This window comes from Trachypithecus francoisi, unplaced genomic scaffold, assembly GCF_009764315.1.
Source record: "Trachypithecus francoisi isolate TF-2019V2 unplaced genomic scaffold, Tfra_2.0 Lachesis_group1, whole genome shotgun sequence".
Lineage (NCBI taxonomy): Eukaryota > Metazoa > Chordata > Mammalia > Primates > Cercopithecidae > Trachypithecus > Trachypithecus francoisi.
In genome coordinates, this window is record NW_022681454.1 from 158722143 (window position 1) to 158738054 (window position 15912).

A 15912-nucleotide genomic window follows, 5' to 3' on the forward strand; every position below is an offset into this window, starting at 1 on the left:
TTTGAGACAGAGTCTTGCTCTGTCCCCCAGGCTGGAGTGCAACAGCATGATCTCAGCTCACTGCAACCTCTGCCTCCTGGGTTCAAACAATTCTCCTGCCTCAGCCTCCCAAGTAGCTGGAATTACAAGCGCCTGACACCTTGTCCAGCTAGTTTTTGTATTTTTAACAGAGACAGGGTTTCGTCATGTTGGCCATGCTGGTCTCGAACTCCTGACCTCAAGTGATCCGCCCTCCTCAGCCTCCCAAAGTGCTGGGATTACAGGTGTGAGCCACTGTGCCCAACCTTTTTTTTTTTTTTTTTTTAAACAGGGTCTCACTCTGTTACCCAGGCTGGAGAACAGTGGCACGATCTCGGCTCACTGCAGCCTCTGTGCCCCCCTCCCCAGGCTCAAGAGCTCCTCCTACCTCAGCCTCATGAGTAGCTGGGATCACAAGCACACTCCACAATGCTCGGCTAATTTTTGTATTTTTAGTAGAGACAGGATTTCACCATGTTGCCCAGGCTGGTCTTGAACTCCTGAACTCAAGCAATCCACCCACCTTGGCCTCCCAGCTCATGCTGGGATTACAGGCCTGAGCCACTGCGTCTGGCCAAGGATTTGCCTCTCACCATTTCCCTCCCTCCTGGTGCTGGCTGCTTATGATACCCATCTTTCACGAAACACTTTCCATCTCTACACCAGCTCTACTTGTTCTTCCCCGACCTGTCAAACGCTTGTCCCAGCAAAACCGCCTTCTCCGTGATGCCATTTTAGCATTCCCAGCCCCAGCACCATTCCTACTGCACTCTTAATCTGACATTGTAGTTTTCATCTATACAAGTTTGAGCTGGGTCTACTTTGTATCTTCCACGTCTCTATTTAACTTCTAAATATATAGAAGACATGTATAATAATATTTAATGTTCACATGCTATTTCTAGCATATGTCATATCTGAACTAGACTCAGTACAGCTCACAGTTTCCTGCCTCTTGGCATGCCTTGTCATTTTTTACTGGATGCCAGATATTGCAAATTTTACCTCTGTGGGTGCTGGACATTTTCTGTATTCCTTTTTTTTTTTTTTTTTTTTTGAGACGGAGTCTCGCTCTGTCGCCCGGGCTGGAGTGCAGTGGCCGGATCTCAGCTCACTGCAAGCTCTGCCTCCCGGGTTCACGCCATTCTCCCGCCTCAGCCTCCCGAGTAGCTGGGACTACAGGCGCCCGCTGCCTCACCCGGCTAGATTTTTGTATTTTTTAGTAGAGACGGGGTTTCACCGTGTTAGCCAGGATGGTCTCCATCTCCTGACCTCGTGATCCGCCCGTCTCGGCCTCCCAAAGTGCTGGGATTACAGGCTTGAGCCACCGCGCCCGGCCCCCCCTTTTTTTTTCTTTTTGAGACAGAGTCTCGCTCTGTCACCCTGGCTGGAGTGCAGTGGTGCGATCTTGGCTCACTGCAAGCTCCGCCTCCCGGGTTCATGCCATTCTCCTGCCTCAGCCTCCCAAGTAGCTGGGACTACAGGTGCCCGTCACCACACCCAGCTAATTTTTTGTATTTTTAGTAGAGACAGGGTTTCACCGTGTTAATCAGGATGGTCTCGATCTCCTGACATCGTGATCTGCCCGCCTTGGCCTCCCAAAGTGCTGGGATTACGGGCGTGAGCCACCTCGCCCGGCCATTTTCTGTATTCCTATATTTGTGAACTTTGTTATGGAGTGCAGTGAAGTCACTTAGAAACAGTCTTGCTGTTAAGAAATTAGGTGGGCTTCATCTAAGGTTAATTATACTCCACTACTGAGGCAAGACCTTTCTGAGTCCTCTACCTACATGCTCTGTCAATTATGAGGGTTCTGTCTGGCTGGTCGGTGAAACAGGCAGTATTCTTGGCCCTGTATCGAGAAAATGTTCCTTCCAATCCTTTTAGGTGGTTCTTTACAAGGCCTCCAAGAGCTTCCTCATGCCCTGATTAGCATTCTACTGGATGCCTAGTAGGGGTGGGGGTAGGGGCTCCCCTGCAGACCTTCAGTTTCCCTCTTTGTAGCTCTCTCCTCTCTGGGTGCTCTGTCTTGTGAACTCTAGTTACTTCGGTCTCCTAGATCCTCAACTCAGAGGTCTGCTGGGCTCTGCCTGCCTTCCCCCTTCCTTGTCACAGCCTGCACACTCTTTCAAGGCAGTCAGCCGGGGCAGTGATAGGGTTCATAGCATTTGTTTCCCATCTCTGAGATTGCTTACCCTGCGTTGTCTGATGTCCGGTATCTCACAAAGTGTTGTATCATATGTTATATCTAGTTTTTCGGTTGTTTCAGGCAGAATGGTAGATCTATTCCCAGTTACTCCATGTTGGCTGGGAATGGAAGTCCCTATTGAACTCTGTTACATCTGTATTATAACCTACCATACTAAGCACATGGCATTGAAATTGTCAGAATAAAATGTGCTTTACAAGGGCAGAGACTCTTTTATATTATGTCCTTTGTGCTTTTAACACTTGATACATAGCAGGTGCTAAAGTGTTCAATATGTGTGTTGAGAGAATGAAAGACTGCTCAACTTCCTTGTATGCTTCAGACCTGGGAAATTTTTATTTATCTATTTATTTATTATTTATTTATTTACTTTTGAGACAGAATTTTACTCTTGTTGCCCAGGTTGGAGTGCAATGATGTGATCTTGGCTCACTGCAACCTCTGCCTCCCAGGTTCAAGCGATTCTCCTGCCTCAGCCTCCCGACAGGTTGAGATTAAAGGCATGTGCCACCACACCCGGGTCATTTTTGTATTTTTAGTAGGTACTGGGTTTCGCCATGTTGGCCAGGCTGGTCTCAAACTCCTGACCTCAGGTGATCCGCCCACCTCAGCCTCCCAAAGTGCTGGGATTACAGGCGTGAGGCACCGTGCCCAGCCAGACCTGGGACATTTAAACAAAGCTAGCATTGAAACCTTCACTATAAGACAATAATCTACTTTATCTCCTACTATGTTACTTTCATGCACCTTCTTCTCTCGCTTAAATGAGCTTTCCATAGAATCCTACAAATATGCTCCCCTATCTTTTTCAGAATTCTATGCATCTTTCAAGGTCTTAACCAAGTTTATGTTCTCTATAAAACTGGCCCTGTTAAGTGGTTTCCTTCTGCTTTAAACTCCTATAAAACATATTGCCCATAATACTCATTTGGAATATTTCCTACGCTGCCTTATATTGTTTTCCTTTTCATGTGTGTATCTTTTTTTTTCCTAACTACACTGAAGGAGTTGGGGACTATACTATGGTTCTTCTCTATGTCACTAAGGAGTATTTACTTTCCAATGAATCCTATAGGAAATATGCAGCATAACCATATAAACAGCACCCAGTCATTCTATGAACTTACCATCTGCAAGTGAAGGCTGAAGGGAAGAGGACTCCTGAAGCCAAATGTTCTTTTCATTTCCATTATTAACTACATATATCCATTGTTTTTGCCCACATGGTACCTCTTCCCTCTTCTGTGACAATAACCCTATTTCCTTTGAGGACCCACTGTCTACTTCTGCATTAAGTCTTAGTGGAAACATCCTTCAATACCCTTCCTCCTCCTCTGGTCTAGGAGTGGTCATGGAACGAAAAACAGTTGGGTGAATCCAACTCTCTCCATGAGCAGTAAAAGAAAGATCATGAGGCCAGGTGCAGTGGCTCACGCCTGTAATCCCAGCACTTTGGGAGGTCAAGGCAGGTGGATCACCTGAGGTCGGGAGTTCAAGACCAGCCTGACCAAAATGGAGAAACCCTGTCTCTACTAAAAATACAAAATTAGCCAGGTATGGTGGTGCATGCCTGTAATCCCAGCTACTTGGGAGGCTGAGGCAGGAGAATCGCTTGACCCCGGGAGGCGGAAGTTGCAGTGAGCCGAGATCGCACCATTACACTCCAACCTGGGCAACAAGGGCGAAACTCCATACAAAAAAAGAAGAAAGATCATGGTTTAGGCAGATTCATTCCAGGGTAGACTCTGAAAAGGACTCCTGTCATTTCAATGCCTTGAGATGCCCTTGTTTGGGTCCTTTCAGAGGCCTTGGCATATACTCACCCTATAGCCTTTCAAATAAATCCTTTTCTTAAATTAGTCAGAGTTGGTTTCACTGCCTGCAAACAATGAATGCTTACTAACACAAAGTCTTTGACTCAACTCATTTAAGTGTCTGTAACTAAGGCATGGTCCAGAATTTTTAGCTTTTCCCTGAAGGCTAGAAATCATGTCTACGAAATACCAAAAGCAGGCAACTTACTCAGATCTAAAGTGACTCCAATATGTGGTTGGTGGCAAAACATTAATCTCTAATTAATTTTTATTTATTTTTATTTTTGAGACAGAGTCTCGGTCTGTCGCTCTGTTACCCCGGCTGGAATGCAGTGATGCGATCTTGGCTTACTGCAAACTCTGCCTTCTGGGTTCAAGGATTCTCCTGCCTCCCCAGTATCTGGGATTACAGGCCCCCCCCCAACACCTGGCTAATTTTGGTATTTTTAGTGGAGACGGGGTTTTGCCATGTTGGTCAGACTGGTCTCAAACTCCTGACCTCAGGTAATCTACCTGCCTCAGCCTCTCAAAGTGCTGGGATCACAGGCATGAGTCTCCCAGACCGCCCCCAGTCCCCAGATCCAAGAACCCTAGAGCAGCTTAGCATCAACCAAGAAGCACTTACTGCATGTGTTTTTCTAAGAGTCTCTCATTTTCCTCTTATGTATTCGTTTTTTTCCATACATTGTCAGCTCATGAAGCTCAGCCTTAAAAACTCAGAAACAATGAATTTTGCTTTAAATATATATGAGTCTCAAATCTACTTACAGGTCTTACAGTTAATTTTCCATTTTCTCAACTGGAAAAAATAGAAAATTCTAGTTTCATTAGAAATTGTTTGGTCTTTATTTCATCAAGATTATTTAACTATGGTCACTGCACAAGAATCTAAGCTACCGTAGTGCTGGAACTGTTCCGTGTTTCTCTTCCTTTTTCTGATGCAGTTCATTCAGTGATAGCATCACAGTAATATTCCTACTAATTTATTAACCCAAATTAGTGCTTTAATGTAACTGTCAACTTTGCCTTTCTCAAGAGGAAAACTTTTATTACTTTCCAGTGGAAATTCCAGTTAATTCTGGGCATACATACATGTTTCCCCTAAAAACACCTTATGATACTGAAGCAAAGAAACAAGATTTTTGTAATTATGCTACTATTCTGTACTACTATACACGCTGTAAACTAGGCCACTGGTTTTTTTGGTAATCTGGTTTGAATCTATCAAAGATTTAAAAACCTCTGCATTCCTACCATGCTAGATGCAAAACAGCACATGACACTGTTTTTCTCTCGTATGAGTTTCCAGGCGATGATAGCGACAGGTCTGCGGGACGCTGGCGCCCGGCCCGAGCGTCGCTGTCACTCCAAGTCCACAGCCTCTAGAGCCAAGGCAAGGGACCCCACTAGGAAGGGAGATTCGCCCCCTGCGCCCCTGGGGCGTCCGAGCCGAACCCAGTGGCCCGGCTCCCAGAGACTCGCGGGGAGGAAAGGCTGTCAGGCCAGGCGCGCATCACGTGAAGCTGCAAGTTCCGGGATCAAAGACGTACCCCGCACGTGGGCTGGGCGCCAGCCTGGGACCTCCGCAGCCGCGCGCCCACCGCCTAGGAGCCCACCCCAGCCTCCACCAGGAAAATTAGCCCAGAGTTAGCGTGTCGCGGATCCCAAAGGCGCCGGCGCCCTCCCACAGCCCCGCGCCCAGGCCTCCCCGGCACAGGCGGCGCCCCCTCCGGCCGCGGCCGCACTCGCCAAGGGTGGCTTCCCTCTCTGAGTCTCCGCCCCGTGCGCCCCGGCACAGGAAAAAGGGGATTCCGGGGCCAGCCGCCCGCCACCTCCGTGCACTCACGTCCTCCATCCTGCCCCCCGCCGCCATTTCCCGACGCCGGAGGCCGAAGCCCCGGCCAGCCCGACCTCTCCACCGGGACTTGGAAGCCTCTGGCCGCGAAAATTGCCACCTTCTGGGACCTGCCAGGCCCCGCCCCAGACACACCCCCTCCTGCGCCCGCCCCGCCTCCGGCTGGCCCATCCCCGCCCCCTTAGCTCCGATTGGCTGAAATGGTGGGAGGGGCGTGCCGGCCCAGAAGACCTGGACTGTGGGTGGTGCCTACCGCCTGAACCACTTCGGTTCCTGGGGCTTCTGGCCACAGCCGCTTGGTGAGCTCTTACCCAGAGACCTGGGCATTAAAGGATGCCTTCCTAGTCCAATAATTTAACTATTTTCGGGCTCCACTTGCATATTTTAAGAACATTAACATTTTTCGTTCTTGCCTAGTTTTTTTGTTTGCAGACACAGCTCTACGCCTAGGTAGAACCAGCGGTAAAATCCTACTCCACCAGCAGAGGGACAGGAGGAGAATAAAGATTCCAATTTCCATGACATATTTACAGATTTATCCAATGGGAAACAAAGCACTTCGGAATGTTTACGGCGTTTGTTTATTAAGACAGAGTCTCGCTCTGTCGCCCACGCTGGAGTGACCTAGCACGACCGTGGCTCACGGCAGCCTCGAACTCTTGGCCTCCAGGCCAGTTCTCCCACCTCAGCCTCTCAAAGTACTGAGATTACAGGCGTGAGCCACTGGGCCCTTGTTTCTTTTAAAATTGAATTTCAAAAAGAGAAAACTTCAATGACATTTTCTGAAAAGTTCATGATTGCAAAAATGTAAGCAAACAAGGAAAGAAATTTTCTGTTACCAGCTCCCGGAGAGAACTTTGATATCAGTTAGAATGTATGTACTCATACCTTTTTTTGGTGGGGCGGGGGAGACGGAGTCTTGCTCTGTCGCCAGGCTGGAGTGCAGTGGCGCGATCTTGGCTCACTGCAACCTCCGCCTCCCGGGTTCAAGTGATTCCCCTGCCTCAGCCTCCCAAGTAGCTGGGACTACAGGTGTGCACCACCACGCCCAGCTAGTTTTTTGTATTTTCAGGAGAGACAGGGTTTCACCTTGTTAGCCAGGATGATCTCAATCTCCTGATCTCGAGATCCGCCCGCGTCGGCCTCCCAGAGTGCTGGGATTACAGGCGTGAGCCACCGTGTCCAGTCCTAATTTTTGTATTTTTAGTAAAGACAGGGTTTCACTATGTTGGCCAGGCTGGTCTCGAACCCCTGACCTCAAGTGATCTGCCCACCTCGGCCTCCCAAAGTGCTGGGATTACAGGCATGAGCCACTGCGCCCAGCCAGAGATTTTCTAGTAAATAAAATAATGCATGTAATGCTCTTTCTACAGTGTTGTCTCTACAAAGCACTAAGCAAATGTTAATCATTTTTTTCTAAATCAGATTTATTAAGGCATTATTAACACACATAATCATTTTTTGTTTGTTTTTTGTTTGTAAAGATAGAGTCTCACTATAGGCTGGTCTTGAATTCCTGGTCTCAACTGATTCTCCTGCCTCGGCTTCCCAAAGTGCTGGGATTACAGGCAAGAGCCACCATGCCAGACACATTGTTTTAATAATATATTAAAAATACCTTATGTAAGTAGTTCAGCAATTTTTTTTTTCTTTTGAAACAGAGTCTTGCTCTGTGGCCCAGGCTGGAGTGCAGTGGTGTCGTCTTAGCTCACTGCAACCTCCATCTCCCGGGTTCAAGCAATTCTCCTGCCTCAGCCTCTCAAGTAGCTGGAATTACAGGTACCCACCACCACACCTGGCTAATTTTTGTATTTTTAGTAATAAAATTTGCTCCCAGCCAGCAAATTTTTTCCTCTGCAGTTTGACATTTTTCAAAATAAAGTCTAAAGGGAAAAGATAGGCTAAAGAGCTTGCTTACACTATAGGGTAGGAATAATCTGTGATTACCTGCTATAAACCAGGAGAAAGAAATGGTATCAGGAAATAGACTTCTGAACTTTGCAAGTTTAATAGAAGGAGATTGGTGGAGCTGGGGAGTGAGGTTGTCAGACAGAGGGGTGCACTTCAGTAGGAGACCTTGACTGCCAGGAAAAATGATGAGTGGGAGGAAAGGATGTTCTCTGAAAAATCAAGGGTGACTCTATAGAAGGAAGAAGGGGAACAAGATCCATCTCGTCTTACCATTTGGTCTAGACCTTGCCTTGCTATTTCATGTTTAGTGTGTCTACGTGAAAAGTTAAAGGAAAGTATATAATTGCCAGTAAAAGTCATCCATATTCTTTCTCAGGGAATATATGCAGAAACCATGGGTTAGATGCAAGAATAGGACTCTGTGGAGCTCTCTCCAAAATGTACCCCTCCCTGCAATGTATTTGTATAGTACTTCAGGCATGGATAATATACAGGAATTAAAACTTAAGTCCTCACAGGGAAATAGTACTAAAATCTCAGCCCATATAATGCTCTAATGACTATTAAAGCAATTTATATAAGCATAGCCCTGTAAATAAATTATATTTATAAAGTATCTGACACTTCAATTTTGTATGACTAAAGATCTTTTGGTGAAGATTCTTGCATTTATTTACTTATGAGGAATAAGGAAAGGAGGAGAGAAGTTGTTTTCCTACTGTTGGGGCTCATAAGATAATATTGGATAGGCGCAGTGGCTCACGCCTGTAATCCCAGCACTTTGGGAGGCCAAGGCGGGCGAATCACTTGACATCGAGAGTTCGAGACCAGCCTGGCCAACATGACGAAACCCCATTTCTACTAAAAATACAGAAATTAGCCAGCATGGTGGCATGCGCCTGTAATCCTAGCTACTCGGGAGGCTGAGGCAGGAGAATGGTTTGAACCCAGGGTCAGAGATTGCACCACTGCACTCCAGCCTGGGTAACAGACCAAGACTCTTTTCAGATTTAAAAGTTTAAACATGCAAGCAGCCTGGCCAAAATGGTGAAACCCCATGTCTATCAAAAATAGAAAAATTAGCAAGGTGTGGTGATGCGTGCCTGTAGTTTCAGCCACTCGGGGAGGCTGAGGCATGAGAATTGCTTGAACCTGGGAGGCAGAGGTTGCAGTGAGCTGAGATCGTGCCACTGCACTCCAGCCTGGGTGACAGAGCAAGACCCTGTCTCAACAACAACAACAAAAAAAGAGGATAATATCACAAAGTATAGTGCTTTTATATGCTGAGTACTTGAAGTGAAGGACACGTTGGCAAGGCCTCGAAAGCAAAGTTTCTCTATGACTTTCCCCTACCCTCCTGTCTCCTGCTCCCCTTTCTCTCCCAAGGCAAGCCATGGAAACTAGAATTCCTCTTCCCCAAGGCCCATCATAGAAACTAGAAATATTACTGTAATGTTCCCCCACCTTTCTGTGTAGGAGCTGGCCATAAAGAAATTATGTGGGCCGGGCGCGGTGGCTCAAGCCTGTAATCCCAGCACTTTGGGAGGCCGAGACGGGCGGATCACGAGGTCAGGAGATCGAGACCATCCTGGCTAACACGGTGAAACCCCGTCTCTACTAAAAATACAAAAAAAAAACTAGCTGGGCGAGATGGCGGGCGCCTGTAGTCCCAGCTACTCGGGAGGCTGAGGCAGGAGAATGGCGTAAACCCGGGAGGCGGAGCTTGCAGTGAGCTGAGAGATCCGGCCACTGCACTCCAGTCCGGGCGACAGAGCGAGACTCCGCCTCAAAAAAAAAAAAAAAAAAAAAAAAAAAAAAAAAGAAATTATGTGACCTACCTTGTCATGAGACCTTTATTCTAGAAAGAGTCCTGCCTTACTCCTGGGAGGAAGGAATGCCACACAGAGAGGTCAAGATTTTTGAACAGACAGGCCTTGCTGACCCTGGTACTAAGCATTAAAGTAGATGCTTGTAAATTCTTATCCCTACTCAGTCTATTGTCGTTAGATCATTCCCTTTTTATTCGGTCACATTTCTACACAACTGCACATTCTTCATTAAACCCAAGCATGAGAATAGACAGCTTTCCCTGAGTCTTTCGGTCTTTATTTCTTTTTTTTTTGAGACGGAGTCTCGCTCTGTCGCCCTGGCTGGAGTGCAGTGGCCGGATCTCAGCTCACTGCAAGCTCCGCCTCCCGGGTTCACGCCATTCTCCTGCCTCAGCCTCCCGAGTAGCTGGGACTACAGGCACCCGCCACCTCGCCCGGCTAGTTTTTTGTATTTTTTTTAGTAGAGACGGGGTTTCACCGGGTTAGCCAGGATGGTCTCGATCTCCTGACCTCGTGATCCGCCCACCTCGGCCTCCCAAAGTACTGGGATTACAGGCTTGAGCCACCGCGCCCGGCCTCGGTCTTTATTTCTAAAGGCTCTGGGGTCACCTAAAACTTTGATTAAATAAATCTGTTATGCTTGGCCGGGCTTGGTGGCTCACGCCTGTAATCCCAGCACTTTGGAAGGCCAAGGCTGCAGATCCACGAGGTCAGGAGTTCGAGACCAGCCTGACGAACATGATGAAACCCCATCTCTACTAAAAATACAAAAATTAGCCGGGCATGGTGGTACGCACTTGTAATTACAGCTACTCAGGAGGCTGAGGCAGGAGAATCCCTTGAACCCGGGAGGCAGAGGTTGCAGTGAGCCGAGATCATGCCACTGCACTCCAGCTTGGGTGACAGAGCGAGACTCCATCTTAAATAAATAAATAAATAAATAAATCTGTTATGCATTTCTCTTGTTAACCTGACTTTTGTTATGGGAGTGTCAGCCATGACCCTGTGATGGGGAGGAAAGATATCACACCTTTCCACCTCTATGCTACCAAACAGTTCACCATTAGAAGATTTTGGACTGAAGCCCCATCTTTCCTCGAAGTGTTGTCACCATCAGTATTGTTCCAGGCACCGTGCTCATTCCTGATCACAAATATTAAAATGTTAATAATATCTCATTGATTTTTTTCAACATCAAATTCTGTCCTTTATTCACGATGACTTCTATTATTCAGCCTAGCATAATGTAACATGTCATACAATCAGTACTTAATTGATATTTTTGTTAGTTTTAAAGCAGGATCTCTCTCTTTTTTTTTTTTTTTAATTTAACAGAGTTTATTTGGGAATTTAAAAAGATTCTTAAACAGGGCAGCCCTCAGAAACAGAGCAGGTTCAAAGAACTCCTGCCTACTACAGGGTCAGGCAGCATTAATGGACAGGAAACAGAAGCGGGGCAAGAATAACTTAATTGGTTACAGCTGGGTGCTTTATTGGACTCAGCTGGCTGTCTACCATTGGCTAAAGTGCAGCTGCTGTAACCAAGCGAAACTCAGCTATCTGCTACCTGAATGTACTTCTAAGTTAATTAGTTTCATTGAGCATGAATGATTATATATTGGTTTGGTCTGTTGGACCCAGTATGGCGCCCAGTTCAAATCAACAAACACCTGCAAATGTCATTTAACAGAGGGAATTACTGGTCTGCCATGTCTTGACCAGGATTTATATATCTAGGTATATCCACCCAAACACTGCATTAAACTCCAATTCAGTTAACCTGGTTAAGATCTTCTTTCTTTCTTCTTTTTTTTTTTTTTTTTTTGGCGGAGTTCCACTCTTGTTGCTCAGGCTGGAGTGCAGTGGTGCAATCTCGGCTCACTGCAACCTCCGCCTCCCAGGTTCAAGTGATTCTCCTGATTCAGCCTCCTGAGTAGCTGGGATTACAGGCACCTGCTGCCACACCTGGCTAATGTTTTGTCTTTTAGTAGAGGCGGGGTTTCTCCATGTTGATCAGGCTGGTCTCGAATTCCTGAGCTCAGGTGATCCGCCCGCCTCAGCCTCCCAAAGTGCTGGGATTACAGGGGTGAAACACCACGCCCGGCCCTGGTTAAGATCTTCTTATAAAAATGTAAGTACTTTCAATAAGGTCAAGGCTATCACCATTTGTGGCAAAATGAATTAAGTGACTGAGTTTACTTTTTTCTATGGTCCAACTGGATGTAAATATAAGGCAGAAGAGAGAACTAAGAGAGAACTAGGTGAAAGACATAGGTTGGATAAGATGTGCGTGTTCTCTAGAAGCAGGGTCTGAGCTGGGGATGCTAAGCTCTCCAATTAAAGCAGGATCTCTTTACTGATACTGATTTTAATCTGCCTTTTAAATGGATTTATTGATTTATTTTTTGAATAAAGATGGAGGTCTCACTATGTTGCCAAGGCTGGTCTTGATCTCCTGGGCTCAAGCAATCCTCCCATCTCAGTCTCCCAAAGTGCTGGGATTACAGGCATGAGCCACAGTGCTCAGCTTAAATTTATTTTTAATCAATAAATAAAAGTTATATATATTTATGATGTTCAGCATGAGGTTTTGGTATATGGATACAGTGCAGAATGATTGAATCAAGCTAATTAATGTATTCGCCACCTCCCATACTTATTTTTTTCTTAAGTTGCCTTTGATATAAAATTTTAGAACAAGTTGACACTAGCTAAATATTTCTACAATTCTCTTAGGCTGCCCTATACCATTGTCAGAAATGCAGATATCCAAAATTCTGTCTTTGGATCATGTTTTGTAGCTAAATCTCTCTTAGATACTCAGAGGGATGCCATTAAAAACTTCTCTTTCAATGAACAGACAAAAAAAGGTGGTCAATAGTTATTTTAGTGTATCAAATTATATTTAGTTTATGTACTTTTTTCTAGAATTTTTTTTTCTAGAAATTTAAGGATATTGTAAGCAATTGGAAACATTCCAGTTTCCATTTGTTTCATAAATGTTTGTATCTTTCAAAGCACCTGTACCACAAATCCAGTTGTAAGCAAACATTTCACATTTGAGTGCTAATAGACTCTGTTAGAGGTCTCAGGGCTTGTAAAGTTTCAGGCTTGATATCCAGTACTTGCCCTCTCATTATTGTTTGTTTTCTCCTAAAGTTCTTATGATCTCAAATCCTGGCATTTAAAAACACACTTATTTTTGAAGGCAGAGGGTTTTTTTTTTTTTTTTTTTTTTTTGGTTTCACTGACTCATTCAGGAGGGAAAAAAAAAGTTCGCTAAAAACCGTAAAAGTAATTTATGTTTGGATAGACACCAAATATGTGAAGTTTCAGACCAAAACCATGATTTCTCTGAAAGTTTTTAGAACATACACACCGAAACTCAGGGTGAAAATGAATTTTGTAACCTTCATGAAACTCAAAGCTACTACTTAGCGATTATAGAGCTGACCTTGTCTAATCTCCACTCACTCCTGATTTGTCTTTAATGCCAAGTACCAGGCTCAGGCATCCAGCCCAAGCAGTTGGCAGCATTCTCATGGAGGACCTCCTTATTTCAGAAATAATCAGAAGATGGGGCTTTAAATGCTTTGCAATGATATCTCTTTTAATTAAGATCTAGACAGTTAAGAAGTAAAACTTTTCTTTTACAATACAATTCATAATTCTGTGTGTTAAGGTCTGAAAGAATATTTGAAGGTATCCCCAAATAACTTATAAAATAATTCTTTTGATTCTCTACACTGAACTGAGCAGTAGCTCCCTAATCTGGCTCTGATTCAATTCCAAAGTATACAAGCCTTTACCCTCTTTCAGGAAGCTCACTCTTCTGAGTCTGAGTCTTTGTATAACCAACCGTTCTAGGAATCAAAGGGGCCTAGTTTCTTTCCAACTTGACTTTTGTATTTCTTTTAAGAGTAATCCCCAGTTGATGGATTATTTATTTATTTGTTTGTTTAATTATTTTGAGATGGAGTCTTACTCTGTTGCTGGAGTGCAGTGGCAGGATCTCGGCTCACTGCAACCTCCACCTGCTAGGTTCAAGCGATTCTCCTGCCTCATCCTTCCAAGTTGCTGGTACTATGGGTATCTGCCACCACGCCCAGCTAATTTTTTTGTATTTTTAGCAGAGATGGGATTTCACCATGATGGCCAGGCTGACCTCAAACTCCTGACCTCAGGTGATCTACCTGCCTCAGTCTCCCAAAGGGCTGAGATTACAGGTGTGAGCCACTATGTCCAGCCTGATGGATAATTTAATAATGATGTTGAGAAAACCCACCAGCCATTTGGAAGAAAATAAAGCTGAATCACTCCCCATTTCTTTTTCTTTTTTCTTTCTTTTTTTATTTTTTATTTTTTTGAGACAGAGTCTTGCTCTGTCATCCAGGCTGGAGTGCAGTGGTGCAATCTTGGCTCACTGCAGCCTCCGCCTCCCGGGTTCAAGCGATTCTCCTGCCTCAGCCTCTGGAGTAGCTGGGATTACAGCCACACACCATCACACCTGACTAATTTTTGTATTTTTAGTAGAGACAGGTTTCACCATGTTGGCCAGGCTGGTCTCAAACTCCTGACCTCAAGTGATCTGCCCACCTTGGCCTCCCAAAGTGCTGGGATTACAGGTATGAGCCATCGCGCCCAGTCTACTTCTCATTTCTTAAACCAAAATTAATTACTAATGGTTCAGACTAAAACCTAAAAAATAAGTAGTTGGCTGTGGTGGCTCATGTCTGTGATCCCAGCACTTTGGAAGGCTGAGGCAGGAGGATCACTTGAGTCCTGGAGTTCAAGGCTGCAGTGAGCCATAATTGCAACACTGCACTCCAGCCTGGGTGACAGAGCAAAACCCTGTCTCTAAAAAAAAAAAAAAAAAATTAAAGAAAAGACAAAAAGAAGAAATCAAAGCAACAGAATTTCTAGAAAAAATATTTTAATGTGGTCTTACAATACTTCCCATGAATTACCCCAAATGCAAAACGATAAAGAAAAAGGTTCAAGAAATTTGACTACATAAAAAGTTTGAAACTTTTGCATAAGAAAAAAGAAAACATAAAGTTAAAATACAAATGACAAATGACAAATAACTAAAAGCAACATAAATATCCATTATTTAAGGAATGAATAAATAAACTATGGAATCTACACTTAGAAGACTATTCAACCATTTGAAAAAGAAGGTAGATCTGCGCACATTGGCAAAATAAATAGGCTTTTAATATAATATGTTACAAAAGCAGGTCGCAAAATAATAGCTATGCTATAATTTTATCCATGAAAAAAGAATACAAATATAATGCAAAACCCAACTATTTTCTTTCTTTTTTTTTTTTTTTTTTGAGACGGAGTCTTGCTCTGCCACCCAGGCTGGAGTGCAGTGGCCGGATCTCAGCTCACTGCAAGCTCCGCCTCCCAGGTTTACGCCATTGTCCTGCCTCAGCCTCCCGAGTAGCTGGGACTACAGGCACCCGCCACCTCGCCCGGCTAGTTTTTTGTATTTTTTAGTAGAGACGGGGTTTCACCGTGTTAGCCAGGATGGTCTCGATCTCCTGACCTCGTGATCCACCCGTCTCGGCCTCCCAAAGTGCTGGGATTACAGGCTTGAGCCACCGCGCCCGGCCTAAACCCAACTATTTTCATAGGCAAATATATGCTATGAAAGTTTACAGAGCCAGAAAAATTACGCAAGAAAAAGAAATAAATGGTATTCAAATTAAAAAGAAAGTTCTAAATCAAGGACCAGAGGAAACAAAATAGAAAGGAAGACATGAAACTATTTCTATTCATAGAAGACATAATGTTAAATCCAAAAAACCTTGGCTAGGCACATTGGCTCACACCTGTAATCCCAGCACTTTGGGTGGCCGAGGAGGGTGGATCGCCTGAGGCCAGGAGTTTGAAACCAGCCTGGCCAACATAGTGAAACCCCATCTCTACTAAAATATATATATATTAGTTGGGCAGGTGGCGCATGCCTGTAGTCCCAGCTACTCAGGAGGCTGAGGCATGAGAATTGCTTGAATCCAGGAGACGGAGGCTGCAGTTAGCTGAGATCATGCCACTGCACTCCAGCCTGGGTAACAGAGCTAGAATCCATCAAAAAAAGACAGAAAGACAGAAAGACGGAAAGACGGAAAGATGGAAAGACGGAAAGAAGGAAGGAAGGAAGGAAGGAAGGAAGGAAGAAGGAAGGAAGGAGAGAAAGGGAAGGAGAGGAGAGGAAGGGGAGGGGAGGGGAGGGGAGGGGAGGGGAGGGGACAGAAGGGAAGGGAAAGG

The 15912-nt window shown here is 44.9% G+C and overlaps 1 protein-coding gene across 4 annotated transcripts in view; it reads right to left on the reverse strand.

The window, feature by feature from the left end:
- TMEM192 (transmembrane protein 192) overlaps positions 1–6054 on the reverse strand; it is a 33327-nt gene extending 27273 nt beyond the window's left edge. The window contains exon 1 of one of the 4 annotated variants that reach the window (XM_033215605.1): positions 5888–6054. In XM_033215605.1, the coding sequence (XP_033071496.1) occupies positions 5888–5914 (27 nt within the window). In that variant the 5' untranslated portion in view covers positions 5915–6054. Of the gene's footprint in view, positions 1–3354; positions 3704–5887 lie in introns of those variants that run through there. The other 3 variants (XM_033215607.1, XM_033215606.1, XM_033215604.1) reach the window with 3 other exon arrangements.
- Between the last annotated feature and the right edge of the window lie 9858 nt (positions 6055–15912).